Source organism: Rhinichthys klamathensis, unplaced genomic scaffold (assembly GCF_029890125.1).
Source record: "Rhinichthys klamathensis goyatoka isolate OS25496 unplaced genomic scaffold, OSU_Roscu_1.1 h1tg000040l_1, whole genome shotgun sequence".
Taxonomy (NCBI): Eukaryota; Metazoa; Chordata; class Actinopteri; order Cypriniformes; family Leuciscidae; genus Rhinichthys; species Rhinichthys klamathensis.
Window position 1 is genome coordinate 2,411,805 of NW_026606587.1, and position 24,053 is coordinate 2,435,857.

The 24,053-nt window shown below is 39.9% G+C and overlaps 1 protein-coding gene across 1 annotated transcript in view; it reads left to right on the forward strand.

Moving 5' to 3' along the window:
• Positions 1-51: 51 nt before the first annotated feature.
• The window catches only part of si:dkeyp-14d3.1 (transmembrane protein 132C), a 433,321-nt gene continuing 409,319 nt past the window's right edge, over positions 52-24,053 (forward strand). Inside the window, exon 1 of the mRNA XM_056246615.1 lies at positions 52-738. Within this exon, the coding sequence (XP_056102590.1) occupies positions 543-738 (196 nt within the window). The 5' untranslated portion in view covers positions 52-542. The remainder of the gene's footprint in view (positions 739-24,053) is intronic.

The window sequence follows — 24,053 nt, forward strand, 5'->3', positions numbered from 1 at the left end:
TCCCGAGGAAGAAAATCTACCAAGTAATATTCTCTGCTGGTTATTTTGAGCGAGACCGAGGATATAGGAAGCGCAAATGGTGCAATCGTGCGCTTGAGCAACTTTTTGGATGTGCAGGATGATTCCGCATTAGGATGTGAGAGCGGGTGTGGAGGAAACACGGATCCTACCTTATGCGTCGCGCATCAGGGTAAAAAAAAAAAAAAAACAATCCCACAGAAACGCCACCCACCCTGCTAGACTTTATTTAGACAAAAGTAGCCAAGGAACGGAAATTATTCACTCGCTGCGACTTAACACAAAAATACCGCAGACTGATCAGTTGGATACAGCGACGCATGGGAAAATATTTTGGATTTGAGAAAAGCACAATATTTGTGGAGCATCTTTCGCGCAACGAGGAGACAGAGTGGCATCCTCCGGGATCTTGACTGAGCCAATAAATCCAATCTGATGCGTAACGGGATGTTCGGACTCTCAAGTCTTTTTGACCTGAAGTAAAGTAAACCGACCCCAGTGTGAACTGAAGAACATTATGATGAATGCGCCTGGATATCCTCCGAGAGCGATACTGGAACTTAATCGCGCAATTTTGTGATCATCTCTTTGCGCGCAAAGGGATCCCTTTTCACTTTCACTGCCCTTCCGTGTCATCCAGTAAGATGGAAGTTTCTCACAGGGGGAGAACAAACATGTTGCGTCTCCATACTCTGCATTTCATTGTAATGCTGCTCAGAGGTAAGAAGAGATGGGTTTTGCGCGTTTTTTCATGCACCTTATGGTAGCCTATAGCCTACTTGCTGAATGAGATCTCCCTGTCAACTTTAGGTCGTGGAGCGAATTTCATAGTTTAAATCTAAACTCTCTACTATGGGTTCTGCATCTTATCTGTTGAGCTCGATGTGTCGTATTGTGTACGTGCGATAAGAAGGGGAACCTCACCGTAACGAGCGCGACATCACGGCCACTGACTCACACCATTTGCGCTGCAGCTGTAGATTAGCGATGTCCGATTCGAGAACGAATGGTTCTTTTGAGTCGAATCTTTTTAATGATTCATCTGAATTAGTTCATGAAACCTGTCTGAATCGGTCCGAGTGGTCACCAAGCTAAAAAACTGAAATTCACTCATTGAATCGAGAATCTATTTCTGCCATCGTATTCCCAAATCGTAAATAGCCTTTTGATTTGTGAACTGATATTAAAGGGATAGTTCACTCAAAAACAAAAAAAAATTCACCTTATTCACCCTCAAGTTGTTTCAAACCTGTATGAGTGTCTTTCTTCGGTAACGCTTTAGATTAGCTACAGCCCGGAAAGTACTGCGTAATTGAGAAGAATTTACAGCGTAACTTGCGGTAATTATAGTGTACCTATAAAGTACTTGCATGTAAGTATAAAGGAACGATATGTAAAGTTTGGGTAATAAAGGGGTAACAACAGGAGAATTAAAAAAATATATATTTATACTGTAAGTATTATAGAACTAAGGGGAACTAATTCTACAATTATGATACAACAATCTTGCATTTGGGAGTAATTTAGCGAGAACATACACTGCGTGCCTTTTTGTAATAATTGTACCAATACATACTGTATAGGCTTTTTAAAAATAACAGGGTACATACTGTATCTATGCATTTATACAGTTTTTTTATAGAAAATGTGCAGATGTTTAAGTTTGGGCTTACATGTTTCAAGGCAATTCAAGCTAAAACTATTGCATTTTTTTATATATATATATATATATTGGGAAATATACTCTTGTTCCATGTAGTTACAGGGTAAGGGGTGCTTGTTACTCTCTTGTTCCGTGTAGTTACAGGGTAAGTGTGACATTGCGGGCCGTAAATTAAAGTGGTGTTTGTTACCTTCTTGTTCCATGTAGTTACAGGGTAAGGACAATACAAATACATGCGCACAATGTAATATCACTGATTCGGAAACCTTTATTTGAAAAAAACAACTTATTACAGTTGGTCTGAAGCGATAGTCTACAGTTTAAAAAGTTTAAAATATTGTCATTTTTCTTACAAACACCTATTGTTTCACTTCAGAAGACATGGATCCATCCATTGGGGCCGTATGCATTACTACAGTCATTGCAGTATGTGCTGTTTGATGCTCCAACTTAGGAACACATGAGCTTGCATTATATGTATTCCCAGAGATGTATTTTTTATTTTTCTAAAAACCTTAATTTGTGTTAATCTGAAGAAGGAAAGTCATATACATCTTGGATGGCATGAGGGTAAAAGATGAGTAAATGGTGAGGACGTATTTCCGTCTGTACTGCATTTTCTTTTAATACATAATACAGAATAGCAAGATACATGATTTCTTCTTCAGATTCATCAGTGGAAAGAAAGAAAAAGAAGAGGAACAAAAGGAAGAAGCCAAGCAAGAGAAACAAGGGGGGACAAAACGTGCTTCTTTCTGTCAAGACTTAAGCATTTGAAATGAATTGTTGATTTAAAAAAGCAGTTTAAACGAAAAAGAAGTATCGTAAATCTGTTTTGAATTCAATTGTTTTTCAAATAAAGGTTTCCGAGTCGGTGATATAAGATTGTGTGTATGTATTTGTACTTACCCTGTAACTACATGGAACAAGAGGGTAACACGCACCAGTTTAATTTACAGCCCGCGATGTCACACTTACCCTACATAAAACAACAGTATCTTTCCCCAATATTTAAGCAAAAGTTGCAATTGTTTTAGTTTTCAGTGCACTTTTGTTAAAAAGATTACTGTATAAATGCATAGATACAGTATGTACCCTTTAATTTTTAAATAGCCATACAGTATGTATTGGTACACCATTATTATAAAAAGACACGCAGTGTATGTTCTTGCTAAATTGCTCCCAAATGCAAGATTGTTGTATCATAATAGTAGAATAAGTTCCCCTTAGTTCTATAATACTTACAGTATTAATATTTTTTTATTCTCCTGGCTGTTACCCCTTTATTCCCCAAACTTAACATATTGTTCCCTTATACTTACATGCAAGTACTTTATAGGAACACTATAATTACCGCAAGTTACATTGTAAAATCGCTTTAATTACGCAGTACTTTCCGGGCTGTAATCTGAAGCGTTACCCTTTCTTCTGTTGAACACAAAAGAAGATATTTTGAAGAATGTCTGTAATTAAACAGTTGACGGGAACCTTCAACATTTGTCAATCCAATTAAGCATGGCGCGAGCATGAGATCTTAGTACATTTAAAGTTGAACTTGGTTATCTTTGTGCAGTTTCGAATGGAATTCACTCAATATTTTATACCTGCATAGGCCTATTTGGCTTGATTAGAACGTTTTACAGCCCTTAAAAATTCATGCCGGTATGTTAGTGTACTTGGCAATTGCACCATGATTTTGAAAAAACAAACTGTTCATAAAAACTGATTTGCTGAAAAGAGTCGGACCACACACACACACAGTCGTTCTCCATTGGTAGCTTTTCATTCACTCATCATTTGAAGCAGGCTACATTCAGAAGTTCAGTGGTCAAGCAAAGATTTGTGTATGGTTTGGATACATTTCAGAATTTGATCTCATTGTTATGAGGAAAGCTCCACTAAACTAAAATAAATACAAGAAATAACACTTATGCTCAGATTTTGCATGGTTTCCATTTATCATTGTAGAAAGCACAGTATGTTTTTCGGTTTGTAAATAAGCATTGTCTGTGTCATAGGTCATTTAGGGAGGGAGGGCATCACTGTGTCCCTGCATAGCTTTCCGTCTGGATGTTTTAGCGGTGTGGTTCACAGGGGTAATTCAGGTAAATCAAGTCACGTTTGACATTTAAAAATAACGTTGTTTGATTTACCTGAATTTGCCTTGGTTTGTCTGTTGAAACGCTGTTGAAATGTGTCCATTATGAAAGAGGCCTATGATCGGGGGAAACACAGGGTCACGGTAGAGCGTCTAATTATTCTCCTCATTAAATATAAAGTACTCTGAATAAGCTGGCATTTGGTCTTCATATTAGACCGACAGAATGATAAGATGGACCTCTAAATTAATAAGGCCAGTATTTTCTCTCTGTATTCATCTTTCAACCTCTTTCTTGCTCTATTGTGTTCTCTCTCTATCTTTGGCCTTCCTCCTCCTCTTTCTGTACCTCAGTGGTGTAGTCTTGCATGAGAACATGTAGTAGTTAGTGCTGAAATGACCTTGGAATTATCCGCTTCTTTGAGCTTGATGTTCAGCAGGCCCACACATTACTCAGACTATCGTTTTAAACTTTGAGAAAAATAAGTGGATTGTTTCATTATTAGGCTGGAGAGATGTATGCACATTCTGGAACAGCAAACTGTTGCTGAAGTGAAAATAATCAATGATGAATACGTTTTTAAGTATTTTGCTTTTCTTATTATAAAACTTTAAAAGCAGAGGCTCTGTTCTTTCTTTTGACATATTGTATGTTCAGATATTCACAACACAATATTCTGGAGGCCATGAACGTTTTGTTCAAATGATCAAAAATGCTGGCAGGCAACTTAAAATATAATTAAAAAAGAAAACGCTGGCGGGGAAAGAGTTAAATGTAAAAATAGGCGAAAGTGAGGATGCATAATAACATTTTCAATATTAACAGATAGGATACATTATCAAATCTCAAATATCCAATAATCAAATACATTACCAATATATTGTTCATCCCTAATCTGTACCCAGGATAGTACACAGGATGAGTCATGTGTATTACAGAAGTCACTAGTGTGTGTACAAAGCTTCCTTTTGGGCAGATTGTCACCCCATACAGCCAAATTACTTTAAAACTCAATATGAACTGAAACATTTGATGTGTTATGTCACATCAGAGTAATTGCACCCAGCATTGCCATTGTGTCTTAGAAATGTTGAAATTGAGATCAGCTCTCAAAAAAAGAACATGTCAAGACCATGAGTTCATTTGTTCAAGAGCTGCTGTGGTAAATGAAGACTGTTTGACTTTAACATCTTAATTGAATTTCTATTGTGTTGTTTCCTCAAGGGCTTTCCCATGTCATGAACAATTTTTTCAGACCGAAAGAATAACAGTGACGTCAAACAGGAAATGGCCTGTAAATTATGCCACTTCTCTTCCTCCCAACCATCACTATTTCAACGATGACATCTGGATAAAAAGCCCTTTCCTCCGACCTTTAATAGAGAGCATTTTATCGAGCTATGATGGACCTGTTTGCTTAGAGAAGTTTTGAGTTACAGTAGTAGGCCTACATGATGTCTTATTATGCCACCTTGTACTTTGTGCTGACCTTAAAAAGCAAAGTAAAGAGGGTTTTTTTTGGCTAAAAGATTAGCGGTTTTCACAGTTGAATGACTTTTAAAAATGTTTTTTTTCTAATATTCATGAATAGATGTAAAAGAAAAGTTTTTTTGTCTCAGTCTCAATGAAAAGGAAAAGGTTTATTCCTTTTGTAGGAGTCCTGCATGGGTCTGATGCATAAAACCTTCCATCTAATGCAAAATGCTTAATGTTTGGAGACCATGCATGTAAATATTACAGTATATAAACCACACTGTGCATGGTGCATTTTTATAAATCTTAGTTTTGTGAATGATTATGCATTCGCATTCACAAGCTTTTTCCGGCCATGTGATCAAATATCGCAAAATAATGATAAATGGTTCATAAACCAATCTTTTGAATTATTCATTATCTTATAAGCATATATGTAGCCTTTTGTCTACTTTACATGAAATAATTCAGAAAAATATGACTGACATTATCCAGGCTTCTGTTCTCTCGTATGTGTTTCTATTGAAAGAGAGTATACTGAATGGCAGCAAGTGACCATTACTGTAATGCAGCAAACATTGCATGATTTTAAAGTACTAATTTAACATAAAAATATTTCAAAGACAATAATATGTGTGCAAGAGAAGTACAGGCTCTATATAATGCAGGGGAAAACCTCCCTGAAATCCCTGTCGTCAACTTGTTTAAAATAAAGCTTGCACTATGTATGAGCTTGTCATTTTCTTCACATTTCTTGGAAGGGCCAGAGTTGAGGTCACTGATGCAACGAGGCAACTTTTTTTTCGGTGTACATTGTATAGTATAGTAAAATGGAGTTAAAGGAAAGAGAAAAAGTGAAGGGAATAGGATCAGGAACTATAGCCAGATTCAAACAGTTTAGTTTAGAATTTACAGATTCAATTACCGGTATATCGCACATTTCTGGAAGCCTTATTCCCAACAAAGAAGCCAACTATGTAGTTTGAGCTTTTCGGTTTTCATCAATACACAAGACAAAAAAGCAGTAATCCTGTGTAGACCAAAGCACCTCGCAGCGGTTCTGAGTTTTCTGTTATTTATTGCTGATAGGGAATTTATTCTCCATTAGTGCCTGCAGAGCGAGAGCAGTTGTTTATGCCATACGGTTGTACTCAGAAAAAAAAAAAAACCTTTCGATTGTGACTGGTGCATTCATTGAAACATTCATTAACTAGTTTGCATAATTGCATAGACTTTATCACGTCAAGTTTGTATTTTTTTTTACAAGTTTGGACAGGATGATCTGAAAGAAGGCTTATAGGCTAAACCAGATTATTTTTCCAGCCTGTTCTCACGTAAATGCGTCTTTATAGCACGCATTGTGTATTATCGTGCAATTTATACGCGTAAATGAGTTTTGATACGCAGTTTTCGCATGCATTTGATACGCAGTTCATTTGCGTGTAATACACACGCAGACGGACTGGGGCTAAAAAACAGCCCTGGACTTTCTCCCAAATAGGCCCATCATCCAGCCATTTGCCCCTAGCCACTAGGATGTCCTGATACTATGCCACAATACTGTAACCTATATCAGACAAGGTATTCACAGCAAGTAATATCTCAAAAACAATGATGACAATTGGGGTTTTGTTTATTAATGAAGCCTCAGTCTTCAAATAAAAACAAAAAATGTACAATGCCATTACATCTGCATTGAAAATAAAATACAAATAATGAAATGTCACTGGCTACAGAAACCCTAATTACACAAACTTGTAATTATAAAACATTTAGTTACTATATACCAGGGGTCTCCAACCTTTTTGTGTGTGAGGGCTACCTCAAGGGATAAAATAATCTAGAAGGTCTATACTCAAAAATATTTATTATACATATAACATGGTGGTGTTTTTTTACCTTACCTTTACCTTACCTTTACTTTTAACTTTAACTTTTTTATTTTTCACCATCATATGCGAAATAATAAAATATCTTGATATTCTGGTTCAACAATTGGTGAAAAATTGTAATATTATTCTCTAAAAACCTATTGTAGCATAAACATTTAGTATAAATATTTAATGCAAAATAAATAAATAAACTGCCATAACTTCTAAACAAAAACATTACTGCATTACATTTAATAGCCTACATTTATAGGCCTACATGACTATTAATATAACAGCATTTTTAATATGAATACAGGCACATTTCTGCCAAAAAAGTTTGTTTTACTAAGTTACAGTTAATTCATAAGTTGTGGAGTGAAATGTCTTCTAACTGGTTTGTTCTTGGAACAATGTTTCACCTGTTTTTTTGCGTCAAGATGTTGAGAATATCAGCGCTGTTTAATCTGGCTTTTAACTAGCTTAAATCACAGCCATCTGTGGGTTTATAATAGAGATAGAGAATTCTGCGCTGAATTGAAATGCTTCTCAGTGGATCGCGCAACTCTGTGTAATAATGTTCGCGTGATCGAGATCAGTCCGCACAGCTGCTTCGGCCGCGATTCGGCCGTTTTTTTGGGCCGAGCTGATAATGCTCCGCGCTGGCATCCAACTTAAAGGTGCATTGCTGCCACCTACAGTACTGGAGTGTGAAACAGATTAGTGGGGGGAAAAAACAGGTTATGACTGCGTGTGTGGCGGGTGGTGGGCCGGCCCGCCGGCCGTCCTGGAGAACCGGCCGTTCTGTGATACTCCAGATCACACAGATGGCCAGTCCGCCCTTCTACCCAAACGTATAATACACACGCACCCCACACCACTAAACCTACCCTAACCAACCCATGCGTATCCTATGCACGTAAAAACTCATTTTCGCGTATAAATTACACGATAAACACACTGCGTGCTAGAGACGCATTTAGTGTGATCGGGTTGATTTTACAGGCTTCAAAAACTCATACTTTTGTCCTTTTGCTTTCTCTCTTTTAAATACATGGTAACACTTAACAAGGACACATTAAAATAAAGTGTTACCAATTATTTTATTGCATTAGTCCCTATTCTCAGCTCACATGACATCAACTTGCAGTATTTAGTGTAAGTAGATTTGCTTTCTAAACCCTAAACTCTTTTTTTTAGTTACACTTTATTTCAATGGTCCCACTTTAGATATTCTACTAACTATAAGTAACTCTGCAACTCGGAGTATTAGTAGACTGTTAGGTTCAGGTTAGTAGAATAAGTGTTCCCTACTGTATAGTCAGTAGAATGTCTAAAGTGGGACCATTGAAATAAAGTGTTTGCAGATATTAAGCAGACAGTCTACTAATTCTCTAATGACCAGAAGTTGACTTGTAGTTGCAAAGTTACTTATTGTTAGTGGACCATTGAAATAATGTGTTGCCTTTTTCATTCAAGTGTGACCAGAGAAAATGTCATGGACATGCAATTTCTGTTCTCTATAAAAATGAATTAACTAGACTATTAGTGTATATTTACTACTGGACTAATTATCAGTAGTAACATATACATCATTTAAATACTAATTTAAGTATCACATGTACAAAATTGATTGGAGTGCAAACAAAAACATACTTTTTTTGAATGTCAAAGTCAGCACAGCAGTAGTATTTTAATATATGACTTGTTCACTCAGATAATATCATGTATCCCAATAATGCACTCGCTCCTCTGAGAGCAATTTTCTACTATGTTTGAAGAGTACTGAAGCATGTAAGCTGTAGTTTTATACACCGAAAAGCATGTTCAGTGGTTAAGCGTTTGTTTCACCTGGGACCAAAACCAACCATCCTGCTTAGGCTGCCTCATTACCCCAGAGCTGCTCTACTGCCCACTGAGATTACTGGACTACTGGGAGAGATTTCAACTTCAAAATGCATTTTAGGAACGCCGGCATACAATGCGCATTTGACTAAAAACTCTCAATTGTGTTTCAAGCATAATGGCTGATAATTTAGTTAAATGCAGAGGTTGATTTATTTTTTTATCTTTATTCAGACTGTTGTCCAGCTGTGGAAGTTTGTAATTAGGATTTTTTTTTTTATCCTACAATTCTGACTTTTTTCTCGCAATTGCGAATGTATATGTCACAATTCTGACTTTATAACTCACCATTAATTGCCAGTTAACTCACAGTTCTGGACTGACAATTGCAAGTTTATATCCTAAAATTCTCACTTAATTTCTCTTTACTTAAAAAACTTTAAAAAGTCAGTATTGTGAGATATAAGCTTGCAATTAAAAAAGGTAATTGCGTCTTTTTATCTTACAATTCGGACTTTTCTTCCTCAGAATTGCGAGATATAAAGTCGGAGTTGCGAGGAAAAAAGATAAAAAGTAAAAAAAAAAAAATGTATATTCTGTGGTGGAAAAAAGCTTCCATATCCAGCAATACTTTTAATCCTGAAGTTGATTTATTCATTGGTCTTCTGCTATCCCTGTTGTGATCTTTTTTTGTTAAAAAAACCCGTTGCTGTTGTGTAATATTCTCAAGAGAAATGTGGTGGTTAAAGAAGAAAGAATAGCAAATTAAGTTATTTTAAAAGCACCCCAGAGGAAAGAGATGCAAAATTACACAAAGACTTGCATTATCCCACAAGGATAAACATTAAATATCAACGTTTCTTATGCCGAGGTTAGGTTGTTTAAGGTGAAGTGTAGAGATACCAACTGCAATTGCAAAAATAACTAAATTTTTTTAATTCTCTAAAGAAAATGCCACTGGTGCTGAACGTATTCGTTTTGTGGTTGCCAGGGTTTTGCTGACTGGTTGTTCACGATGTGGATGGTTGGGTTACTATTTTGAAAAAATACCTAACCCTTGAGCAATGGTATACATGTCCACTGGTGCGAAGTGAGCAGACATGAGCAGGCATATTGAATTCATTCTCTATTGAAGCTGAGCGCCAGGCTCTCACAGGGGATTGTGGGATTGACAGCAGAGCAGTGCAAGTGGTGACAGCATGAAAAAGTTGCTCAAATGCTCACATCATATTACTATAATTTTGCGGACATCAACCTCCCTAGCTTACTTATTCTCAGCACGGTCACATTAAGATGGAATAGGAGAAGGTATTTTACCTTTTAAATTGGTATATAGTGTCATTTTTCTTAAAATGCAATCTTACTGTAAATGTTACGCTTGGGAGAGTGTGAATTTCATCCTGTTGCTTCTAGAATTTCTGGCTCAAAACAGTTTGGAGAATAAATAAAACGGGTTTATATTGGAATGGTTATTTAATCACCTGTGCGGGAGAATTTGCCGATTCAACTGCTTTCAAGTCTTTTCCTAATACCTATTCAGGGAGGCATTTACAGATAATTATAGTCAATGACTATAATCAATTAAACTCCTGTCACCTCACCAAAAAGGTTCTCTCTTGATTAAATGCTGAATGTTAAGGGCACACATTAGGTTGTTTTTCAGTTATTCTTATTGTAGGTTATATTGTTTTTGTGACAGGTTGGCGATGGAACGCGTCATGTCATTTTGAGGGATGTGGCGATAAAAGAAATGTGCATTTATTATATACCTGAAAAGTCCCGCTGTTACTTCATTGGGTGTAAAGTAATGCTAGTTTGATACATACTTCGGTTTTGAATTCTCGGTTCGGTGTGTTTTCGGTACAGCTGGGGTAAAAAAAACTATAATTGCTTCTTTTTATTAATCCATTTACTTAACAAACACACGCTTTGTACTGCAGTTCATGGTGCTTTCGTAAATAGGAGAAGTGCTTCCACCTCTGGATGCAAAATATTTGAGCAAAATGTACTGTATATTTTTGTTAGAATTATTGTGCTTCCATTTTATTATTTGACTTGCATAAAACCAGTTAATTTAGATGTTACCACATGAATAACGTCTTAGGTGTTCAGAAAAAAAAGTTTTTACAGCACAATATGTATTGATTCCTCTGTTATTCACTATTGAAGAATTCACCCTTTAATTAGCAGTGTGATGAACTGTATCTGTTTGATACCATTAAAAGTGGTACAAGTGATTTCTCATTAAACATTAATAAGATGCATTCATTTGCTCACCCTGAAAGGACAAGCTGAATTTAAATTGGTACAGAACAAAAGGGCCTCATTTGCTTTTTTCCCCCTCACTATTTTGACCACTAACAAGAAAATACAGGTTTTTGATGTTTTGTATTGACCCTTTATTTACTTTAATTGGATTGCATGTGACTGTAGCTCATTATGGCAATATGACCTACTTAAAAACTCAAAACAAGCAAATTGATGTGACTAAGGATATTTAAATGCAATGTTTTACTAATGAATAACATATTTGTAAACATTTATCTATTTTTTCTCTTCGCCATTTACTCATGTACCGCCAACAGTTGTTCTTTAACTTCTTGATGCTCAATTATTATCTACTATGGCATTATTGTTTCATGATTTTTAGTCTTGCTTTCTAAATGTGTTTTTTTTATTTTTTATTTCTGATATTTTATGAGGTCATGGGGGTTTGGGCCCATTCTCAGGAAACTGTGCCAATTGTGACTTATTGGTGTCCCCATGACTTGTTACTGAAATTAACAGGTTACTAAACGTAGTGACATTGTTTAGATAGAGACTCACATATAAATTTCTGTTTTATAGAATACAACTTTCTTTCAAGGTAAATTTAGCCTTTATTGAAATTAAGATCAAGTCATGTTTTCACTGGATTGCTTTTTTTAAATGCTTTACAGCTTCTTTTAAGAAAACTGAAAATTGTATCCCTCATTTTCTGTTGAACAGGTTATGTGACATTTCCCCCTTTATAAATAGGATAAATAATTGATATTTCTAGGATCATATTGTGGGATGTGACAGCATACAAGTACAAGTAACTTGGCCTCGCTAAATTCAACATTTACTCAATATATACTTTCTAATTGGACAGTAGAATTGGACCCAAAATATTTTGACTGTAATAGGGTTGTCACAAAACATGCAATGTTTTAAATACAAAATTCTGTCATGAAACTCTAGGGGCCATATTTTAACTATCTAAGAGCATAGTCTAAAGCTCAGGGCGCAATTGCACTTATAGGGTGTGTCAGAATCCACTTTTGCTAATTTAACGACGGGAAAATGGTCGGCACGCGCAGCATGGTCTGAAAGGGTTGTCCCTATTCTCTTAATGAGTAATGGGTGTGTTTTGGGCATAACGTGAAATAAACCAATCAGAGTCTCATCTCCCATTCCCTTTAAAAGCCAGTTGCGCTCGCTTTTGCGGTGGATTGCTTTTTACATCACGGAATTTGCAAGCGGAAAGACTGAACGCGTCTCCAGTGGGCAAATGGATCTGCTCGTGCGCGAGGTTAAAGCACGCAAGCAGACCATCTACAGGCACAAGCTGGATTCCACCATGTCTTTGTGTACACAATATTAATCTTTTACATTGTAATCCTTTTGTTTTTAATATTTGGCTAGTTTGTGTGCTGCTGGGCATCCCTGTATGTGTATTAAGCAGTGTGTGTGTAATAAGCAGAGTGTACGTGCGTTGTGGACCTGCCTATAGGCGCACATTACTAATGCGCTCTTTGAATAACAAAAAAAATATTGCACCATTGACTTTAGACCAGGTTTTTTTGGTCAAGAGAGCAATCTATTTCAGTTGCCTCAAAATAGCAGCGCTCCAACAATGCGCCTGAATACACCTCGTTTTCAGACCAAATAGGCGAAAATGCATTTGCTATTTAAACAACGTGGCGTAGGACGTGAAAATGATAACTGCGTCGGGCTGAAACTAGCAAAAAAAAAAAACACTTGCTACGTGCCCGGCGCAATATGATTGGGCCCTCTATGATTGGGTCGCGCTTGGCGCTGCTTGCACCGGATGTATGATAGGGCCCTAGATAGTGCAGGCTGAGAGGTAACTCAATCTGCTTGCAATCACATAATTCTCTATAGGACACAGCTGATTGGTTCCTGCTGTATCATTAACCAATGAACTTGCTGCTCAACCTTCAAATATTTGGTCAGCAATCGCTATATCCATTTGCAGTGCGCTTTCAGAAACCTTTCACCTTCCCTACGGGTTATTGATGTACGCTATATTGTACACCAGCAGCATGTCTTGCTCACAGCAGCGTGTTGTGTATGTATTGGCAGTAGCAAGTCCTGTACTTCATTTGCAGCAGCAGAAATAACAGCAGCAGCAGCGTAGCAGATCTATTCTGGCAAGACCACACAAATCAACATTGTCATATCTATGACCATGGTAAACACTCTGAGGGCCCTATCTTGCACCCGGCGCAAATGACTTTGTACACTGACGCATTTATCATTCCTATTTTGCACCCGCGCAAAGCGGACTTTTCCCTCCACAGACGCACGCCGGTAAACTAGGAAATGAACTTGCGCTCCATGGGCGGGTAGGCGCAAAAAGGAGGCGTGTTTCTGCGCAAACATTCCCTAGTGCTATTTTGCAGTTCCAGAAAACAATTGCGCCACTGACCAGAAAAAACCTAGTCTAAAGTCAGTGGCGCGTTGCGCGTACATTCAGATGCTATTTTAAGCGCGCATGCTTGGCCATAATACAGAGTGTGAACAACGCGCATACACTGTAGATGATTCTCTCATCTACACAGATGCATTTTACTTTTTGCAAATTATATATTTTTATAAGGAAAAATATTAAAACACGAGGGAAATCATTGTTGTGTCCATGACAATTTGAAAAATAGGCATATAAGCTTACACAGGGACGGACTGGGACTAAAAAACGGCCCTGGACTTTGACTAGGCCCGGCCCAAAGCAATCGGCGCGCGGAAACTCGACAACAACAACAATAACGCCTGCCGCCTGGCATGAGTGTCACAATACTTTAATTGTGGCTCATGATACTATACTATCCAAATTATAGCTAACAGTATATTATACAATCTATTCCATGCTGTCTTAAAATGAATTTCTTACTTAATAATATTAATCAATTTATGGAGTAATTAATCTTAGCTACTGCACAAATAATAATACCACATCTAAATGAAAATAGGCTACACCATTACGGCAGTGGCTCAGTGGTTCATGTGGGTTGTCTACAAACCGGAAGGTTGGTGGTTCAATCCTCGGTTCCACCTGACCAAGTGTCGAGGTGTCCATGAGCAAGACACCTAACCACAGCTGCTCCCGACAAGCTGGATGGCGCCTTGCATGGCTGCCGTCGCCCGTCGGTGTATGAATGAGTGAGTGAATGGGTGAATGTGAGGCAAATTGTAAAGCGCTTTGGTGGCCATTGGGTCTGTGAAAGCGCTATATAAATGCAGTCCATTTACCATTTACCATTACAAATGTAACTTCTGTATTAAACATCTTCAAAGTTTGTAAGCATTAGTTGTAACGTTACCAACATTTTTAAAAGCACAACATATTCCTTAATATTAGCTACTGCATGTTGCATTTTACAGCTAAAATGTTGAAGTTTAGCTGTTTTAACTACTGTAATCATTAAAAATGTAGCAAGCTGAATATCACTTCCTAACATCATCCCTAGCAAGTTACTTGCAAAGTAATTTCTGATTAATTCGGTTCGGGAGTAGTAGAGATAAAAGCCCGCCCGCACTGACAATTGATTGGTTGGGTCCTTTCATGCGCACACTAGCACACACACGCAAGGCCTCTAGCTCGCTCCCTCTCTCTGCCGTGCGCTCTCTTCCTCGCTCTAGATTCCGGGAGATTTTAACTAATTTGCGGGCATCAGGGAGGCGCTATCAATATGCGGGAGACTCCCGGAACTTCCGGGAGACTTGGGATGTCTGTGACTGCGTGTGTGGCGGGGGCGGTGGGCCGGCCGCCGGCCGTCCTGGAGTACCGGCCGTTCTGTGATTCTCCAGATCACACAGATGGCCAGTCTGCAATGTCACTTCTCTTTCTTTTACGGCCCTGACGAGAACATCGATCTCCTCGGCTGTGAACCGATTCTGAAGCGCGCCTGGTAAATGCGCCGTTATAATAGTTTTGCGCCATGGAACAAGCGCACCTCGTTCATCATGCTCTTAAAGGGAATGTGATATGACGCTCTTATTGGTTTGCTCCCGCTACGCCCAAACCACACCTATGAATAATGAAGCTACTTCAGACCAACCCCTTTTAGATTTGCGCCAGGCGCAAGAGGCATTTATCCCGCCGGGAAAATAGCAACAGCGCCGGGATCCGCCCACAAAGTTACTTGCGCTTTCCGCTTTGACACTTGCGTTTCAGATCGTTAAAATAGGGCCCTGAGAGTTCCCTTTCAGTCGAGAACGTCAGACGTAGTCGACGTCGACTGAATGGGGATCACAGTAGGGAGCCAATCGTCTTCGAGTACTATTGAACGAGCCAATGAAATTGGCGTGTGTGATGACATCACACACTCTGCCCCCGCGGCGTGGGTATAAATACGTAAGTGGATGGACGCACTAGTTGCCTTTCGCTTCGGAGCCGATCGATTGGATGTCTCTGAAGAGTGCTGTTGTTTTCAACGAGCGAGTGTGTCGGTGTTCTTGCGGGAAGACCTCCCAATGTTGGTGTCTCTACAGCACGAGTGCAGCGGTGATCGCGAGCTTTGAGCTCTCAGCTGCTGTTTTAACAGCATCAAATTTCTATTGTTTGTTTATGTGTTTGACGGCTGGTTAGAGGGCAAAAAGTGAGTGCTTCACTGTTTCAGTTTGCTGATTCAATGTTGCCGCGGTCATTCCCTGTGTGCTCCGGCACTGGTGACGGTCCCATTTCCTAAAAGAGCAACACGGGTGTGAGTGCATCTTTCTCAAGATGCCATTCCATCCATGCGTTTCTGGGTGCGGTAAGGCTCTGTCCCCCTCTGACGGTCACGAAAGCTGTATCGCGTGTTTGGGCTTACAACACGCTGAGACAGCTTTCCTGGATGAGTCATGTTCCCGGGAATATGACCATCTCGGTGTTGAGATCGAGACTCGCCTACGCCAAAAGCGTAGGTGCAGTCCCCGCCTCTGGGCCCCGCCCTGGTCTCTCTTCTAGGTTACCTTCCCAGAGGAAGACTGGGGTACCGTCCAAGCTGAGTGATCTGAGGATTACAGTGAGGGGTAATCCGCCCGGCAAAGCCCCGTGGATCCCTCACTCCTCTTACGCACCGCAACCGGTGGAGCTCCCCAATGAACCTGCTGGTCCCTCTGTAGTGGACCGACTAGTCGTTTCATTTGTGGCCCCTCCAGGGGATAGTTTGTCAATCGCAGCATCGGATGGGGAGCTGAACTCTGGAGATGATGACTCGGCTGCGCTGCCTCTCTCTGGGAGACTTGCGTTGCCCGAGCCATATCCAGAGATGTCAGCTATGCTGCAAAAGGCCTCCACCTTGGAACCCTCCACCGTGTACCGAGCCGTCTCAGTTGGATGATTGGTTTCTCGGGGTGGGCCGGGCTGGTTCTGGCCTTTCTTTCCTGAAGTGCATGAGGAGCTTACGAGGGTGTGGACAGCACCTTTCTCTGCCAGAAACCGCCTAAGTAGCTCCTCCCCCCTCACTACCCTTGATGGGTAGTAGGTGTTACGAGGCTATCCCTCCGGTGGAGCGGTCTGTTGCGATGCAACATGTGTTTCCGGCGGCTGCTGCCTCCTGGAGAGATGATCCTCATCACCCCTCGCGAGCCTGTAAGTTTTCGTCCACTCTTTCAGGCAAGGCTTACAAAGCTTGTGGGCAAGCCGCTTCCTCTCTGCATGCCATGGCGTTGCTTCAGGTCCACCAGGCCCAGGCACTCATGAACATGCACAAAGTTAGTCCGCACCGTGAGCTCATGGGTGAGCTCTGCAGTGTAACCTCACTGGCCTCAGCAGAGCTCAGCTCTGCGACATCGCCCTCTGGGGCTCGAAGGTTGCAACTTGCACGATCGGTACGGCGATGTCCACACTTGTGGTCCAGGAGCGCCATCTCTGGCTCCACCTGGCGGATATGAGAGAAGCGGACTAGGTTGGATTTCTGGACTCTCCCGTTACCCAGGTTGGGTTATTCAGCGACGCTGTGGAGAGCTTCCCAGTCTCTACGCGCAAAGCGGGCTTTTCCCTCCACAGACGCACGTCGGTAAACTAGGAAATGAACTTGCGCTCCCTGGGCGGGTCGGCGCAAAAAGGACGCGTGTTTCGACGCAAACATTCCCTAGTGCTATTTTGCAGTTCCAGAAAACACTTTGTTTTTTTCCTCCCACGCCTGTTTAAGCGACGCTGATTTGGGTGGGTTTCTCCCATCCCCATACAACGTCACTTCTCTGTCTTTCAGTTTCACGGTCCTGACAAGAACGTCGGTCTCCTCGGCTGTGAACCGCTCCTGGCGCGCGCCTGGTAAATCCGCCGTTATAATAGCAATCCGCCATGCAACATGCGCACCTGCTCTTAAAGGGAATGTGATATGACGCTCTGATTGGTTTATTTCACGTTACGCCCAAACCACACCTGTGAATAATGAAGCTACTTCAGACCAACCCCTTTTAGATTTGCGCCAGGCGCAAGAGGCATTTATCCCGCCGGGAAAATAGCAACAGCGCCGGGATCCGCCCACAAAGTTACTTGCGCTTTGTGCTTTGACACTTGCGTTTCAGATCGTTAAAATAGGGCCCATTATCTTTATATACATGGACACGGAAGCTTCCATGTAGTTCTGCCATCTTGAAAAACTATAATAGCAGTGAGGGACAAAAAGTACTAGGCCAACGTGTTTGGTTTTCATTCAGAGCCAGCGTGACATAACTGAACGCAGCAGAAACGGAGGAGCAGACCAGTGAGAGGTGCTTGTCACTGCCACGGCAAGTTTCACAGTCAGTAATTCATACTGTAACATTCATTTGTTCGTTGTGTCAAGTTGCAGTTTGTTTGAAATAACAAACCTGTTCACCCGAAGGAACACTCGACGAAGTGCTATTAGAAGGCATCCTGTAATAGCTTTTTGGTACATAACGGCTACCGTAGATACAACACACATTTGAAAAAGCTAGGCGCTGGAGAGCACAATTTGTTTGAATGCAAAATACAATTTCACCGCTAGATGGGAGAAATTCCTACACATTGTCCCTTTAACAAAATAAATATCTTAATAGAAAAAATTATTTCTTGGTTTCTGCATGTGCTAATTTTTATTTGGTAAAATGTAATATTCTGACTGTTTGAGTTTTATTAAAAGTAACCATTGGTCATCCAGCATCATGCATTTAGATCATGATAACCACAGATAAAACCGGGCATAGCCTACAGCCCCTCACAATCATGGCAAAATGTTACTTTATGGTTTCTATGGTATTTGTATGAAAAACAGTAACGTTAGACTAAATACATTATTAAATAATGTAATACAATTCAATATGTATATCCCACATTTCATAGTGCAGTTAATATTAGTAGGCTAACGTTATAGTAAATCCGTGGTAAATTATGGGAATTTGTTAACGGAAAAGCCTTCTGACTGTATCGTTGCGCACAGTGTTTCTCCTGTTCGTCAGCGCTGTTTCATCTGCCTTTACTGGTTTAAATCACTGAGACATTTGTGTTCTTCGCTGAATTCAAGCACTTTTGCTCTTGTGAGCTCGCGCTGCGCTGCCGTTTGGACTTTGAGCCAAGCGTATAAACAGTCCGTGAGGCGCGCGCGGTTCAAATGAGTTTTTGATATAAAACATAAACATTAACATTATCGAACATTTATTGAACTCTTGATATCGTTTTATCGAGAAAAATTATATCGCGATAACTATCGTTATCGTATTATCGCCCAGCCCTTCTTTGAGGTAATTTAAAGCTGTCTCTAATGACACTTTTCTGAATCTGCTCTGGCTGTGCGCGACCTGTGCGTTCAAATGTTTTGGAGTCGTGGCTTTGGAGACGCCTTGGGAGGGATCTAATGCTTTCAAAGTTAGCTTGCTGTTGCTAGCCTCTCCGAAATTGTGTACCCTACCTTTAAGATAAAGTTACTTTTCTTGGATAAAATGTTATTCAGGAATAGAACCGACATAACCTAATGACATTTTATTTTCTTTCAGTAAATATTTGAAGCCTTTGCTGATTAAACCCTGCATTTCACTCTTTTCAGATATTTTTAGATAGCGCTTATAATGAACAGATAAAGATACAGATACTACCCGTGGGAGCTTCCCTGTCCTCATTTGGTCTGTGTCTCTTTGCCAGAGCACAAACCAGTAAACATGAGTTAATGTGCTTTTTAATTAAGTACAGTAGTCGAGGAAGGAAGGGTGGAAGAAACTTTTCTGCTGATGTTGTCTAAAGTTTCCACTTCATGGGGGAACAGTATGCTTAGACTGAAATTATAGCATGTACTTCAAAGATTTTATTTGTAACCAGGATTTAACCCCTTCAGACCTGAATTATGTTTCAAGTTTCTGAAAAATATAAAAGTACATTTTCCCAGCTCATGAGGCTTCTAAAAAATGAGATCAAATGAAAAAAATAATAATAATTGTTGGCTTTAATTGTAATTTTTTTTGTCCATTTCAATGGACGTCAGGTCAAAACAGGTGTACTTCCCAAAAATGTACCAACATGAAATAAATTAATAAACATAACAATTGTTGGTCTATACTTAATACGGAGCCCCTAAAGTACGGAGCCCCTAAAGGGAACTTTGCAAAAAAATAAAAAATAAAGACTATCGCGTGCGCACGCGATAGTTTCTCGTGCGCACGCGATACGTTTCTCGTGCGCAAGCATTACAATTTCCGGTTTGCATACAATTTGCGTCACTGTCATTACTATGAAGAAAACAAGAGCATGGATGTCAAAGTTTAAACTTCTCCTCTAGATTAAAAAAGACCACCATGGGTCATCTTGTAGAGACTGGCATGTTTGACCAGCCAAATACGGCTGGCTTTTTCTTGGTAAATCCCTGTTTTTGGCTTATTTCAGTTAGAAAAGGTATGTATTTTTGTGTTATTGTTAGTGATTAAAATATGAATGTTATTAAAATATTTGTTATTAAAAAGTATATAAAAATAGTTGATACATTGTTACTAAATCAGAATTCACAAAAGTGCCAAGCTCATGCTGAGGGGCCTAAAACACATGTCTGTAACCATTTCTGAACTACACTTTGTGCATTGGGACATTATATTGCTGAAACTGGGAAATAGCAACCCCCAAACTTGGTAGCGCACAAACATCTCCAGTATCATTTGCATGGTGTTTGTTTTAGATAATATTTCCTGTATTGGAACGAAGGGGCCTATTCTGCACCATGGGACAGTCCCAAACCATTTTTCCTCCTCCACCAAACTTTACAGTTGGCATAAGCATTTAGGCAAGTGTTGTCAGACTTCCAGATATTGTGTAATGACATGTAAATCGTGATCACCCCAGAGAGCGTCTTTGTACTGATCTCAGGCTTTTGTGCAGCTGTACGGCCTTTGAAACCTGTTTAATGAAGCCCCCGAACAACCCTAGTGCTGATATTGGTTCCAGAAGTCATTTGGTGCTCGGTAGTGAGTGCTGAAATTGAGAATAGATGATGTTTACATGCTGAGCAGTTGTTGCATTTATACATCCACAGTAACAGTACTAACAGCAACTAGTGGAGCTTGTACGATAACAAACTTGGAAATGGCGCTCTCAGTCATTGTTCCCTAATTAAAAAAATAGTTATAAGAAATTCATAGTATTTAATAGTATTTTAGGATAGCCTGCACATTTAAAACTATTTTAGTATAGCCTGCACATAAATGAATTAGGCCTACTGTAAATTAATAGTATTTTAGTATAGCCTGCACACAATGGCAATCAAAAAGGGCGTACCAAACAGACCTGCTTAGACACCTAGATGAGGGCGAGGAGGTCGGTCCCGACGAGATTGAAGAGCTGCATTCGGCCACTCTCCGTGCCACTAAGGAGGCGGCCCATGCCATCTGGCGCTCCATGGCAGAATTGGTGGTGGCGGAGAGGCATTTATGGTTAAACATATCGGCCATCAAGGAGAGAGATAGAGGGCCCTATCACATTGTGCCGGGCACGTCGCGAGTGTTTTTTTGCTAGTTTCAGCCCCACGCAGTTATCATATTGACGTCCTGCGCCACGTTGTTTAAATAGCAAATGCATTTGTGCCTATTTGTGCGCCCATAGGCATGCTGGTCTGAAAACAAGGTGTGTTCAGGCGCATTGTTGTGCGTTGCTATTTTGAGGCAACTGAAATAGACTGTGCCATTGACCAACTGAAACCTGGTCTAGAGTCAATGGCGCCTCTAAGGTCAATAGAGTCAATTTTTTGTTATTTAAAGAGCGCGTTAGTAATGTGCACCTATAGGCGGGACCAACACGCGCGTACTCTCTGCTTATTACACACACAGGGACACAAACCAGACAAATTTTAAAAATAAAAAGATTACAATGTAAAATTTTATTATTGTGTACATAAATATACGGTGGAATCCGGCTTGTCCCGTAGATGGTCTGCTTGCTTGCTTGCTTTAACCTCGCGCACGATCAGATCTGCTTGCTCGGAAACGTGTTCAGTCTTTCCACTATCAAATTCCGTCATGTAAATAGCAATCCGCCATGGCACGAGTGCAACTGGCATTTAAAGGGAATGGGAGATGAGTGGTTTATTGCACGTAAAGCCCAAAACACACCCATTACTCATTAAGAGAACATAATTTTTCCCTTCGTTAAACTAGCAAAAGTGGATTTGGACACGCCCTAAGTGCACTTGCGCCATGTGCTTTAGACCATGTGCTTAGATTGTTAAAATTGGGCACAGAACGTTTCTTCTGGCTACAACTGTAATCCTTGTTCCCTGAGAAGAATTCTTAGTCCGGTTCCCGGACACACTGCCGCTCGGTTATCAACCAGCTGAGAGACTCTCACTCGATAATACTTGAACATCAGTTAAATAGTTCTGAACCATAAATTTGAGTTATACTGCACACTCACCTAAAGGATTATTAGGAACACCTGTTCAATTTCTCATTAATGCAATTATCTAATCAACCAATCACATGGCAGTTGCTTCAATGCATTTAGGGGTGTGGTCCTGGTCAAGACAATCTCCTGAACCCCAAACTGAATGTCAGAATGGGAAAGAAAGGTGATACGCAATTTTGAGTGTGGCATGGTTGTTGGTGCCAGACGGGCCGGTCTGAGTATTTCACAATCTGCTCAGTTAGGGATTTTCACGCACAACCATTTCTAGGGTTTACAAAGAATGGTATGAAAAGGGAAAAACATCCAGTATGCGGCAGTCCTGTGGGCGAAAATGCCTTGTTGATGCTAGAGGTCAGAGGAGAATGGGCCGACTGATTCAAGCTGATAGAAGAGCAACTTTGACTGAAATAACCACTCGTTACAACCAAAGTATGCAGCAAAGCATTTGTGAAGCCACAACACGCACAACCTTAAGCCGGATGGGCTCAAACAGCAGAAGACCCCACCGGGTACCACTCATCTCCACTACAAATAGGAAAAAGAGGCTACAATTTGCAAGAGCTCACCAAAATTGGACAGTTGAAGACTGGAAAAATGTTGCCTGTTCTGATGAGTCTCGATTTCTGTTGAGACATTCAGATGGTAGAGTCAGAATTTGGCATAAACAGAATGAGAACATGGATCCATCATGCCTTGTTACCACTGTGCAGGCTGGTGGTGGTGGTGTAATGGTGTGGGGGATGTTTTCTTGGCACACTTTAGGCCCTTAGTGCCAATTGGGCATCGTTTAAATGCCACGGCCTACCTGTGCATTGTTTCTGACCACGTCCATCCCTTTATGGCCACCATATACCCATCCTCTGATGGCTACTTCCAGCAGGATAATGCACCATGTCACAAAGCTCGAATCATTTCAAATTGGTTGAACATGACAATGAGTTCACTGTACTAAAATGGCCCCCACAGTCACTAGATCTCAACCTAATAGAGCATCTTTGGGATGTGGTGGAACGGGAGCTTCGTGCCCTGGATGTGCATCCCACAAATCTCCATCAACTGCAAGATGCTATCCTATCAATATGGGCCAACATTTCTAAAGAATGCTTTCAGCACTTTTTTGAATCAATGCCACGTAGAATTAAGACAGTTCTGAAGTTCTGAAACACAGTATTAGTATGGTGTTCCTAATAATCCTTTAGGTGAGTGTATATTGTACATTGACTACTGATCTTTTCATTTTTATTATATAATTTTGTCTTAAGTGTTATGAGTTAAGAGGTATGTTTAGAAAATCGTTGAAAATTATTGATTTGTTTGTTCATTCGTTTTTTTATTGATGGTATCAAGACAACTGACTTTGAGTTAGATGGCAGATGTTGAGTTCTCACACGTTAATGAGGCTCACAGTTTGAAGCCGGTAGGATCTTTCACAAGTATTTAACAAGGTTCACAATAATAATTTTTGGGTTCATAAAACATCCAACTCTTCTTTCTTGGCACGTCTTCAAGAAATGTCGGAAGACAGATTAAAAAGCACCCAAACCGAACACACACCACCTCGGTTTTTTTATTATTATAATTATCATCGAACACACGGTGGTGTATCGAACACACACCACCAAAGTGTTTTTATTATTATAATTATCATTAATGTTTTACTGTTTTTTTTTTTACAAAAGCAGAAAACTAAAAAAAGAGATTAAGTTAAGGCTCTTTTGGGAAAACAGCTTATTTTAATATTCCTGGTCTTATGCATTCACATTTTAATAACATTTTTATTTTATTTTATTTTAATGCATGCATAGGGATTTTGTAGTTGTTGTTTGTTTATTTATCTGGTGAGACACCTTATGCCTGATCTTGCCAAGGGCAACGTGAGTTAGGACCGCCACTTTGTGTTGAATGTGCGAATGTCATTTCATGTTCAAAGGGGAATCCCGAAAGTCACTCCCAGCGCTCTCAGTCTGATTTGAGTGTGAGGGTCATAATCAATC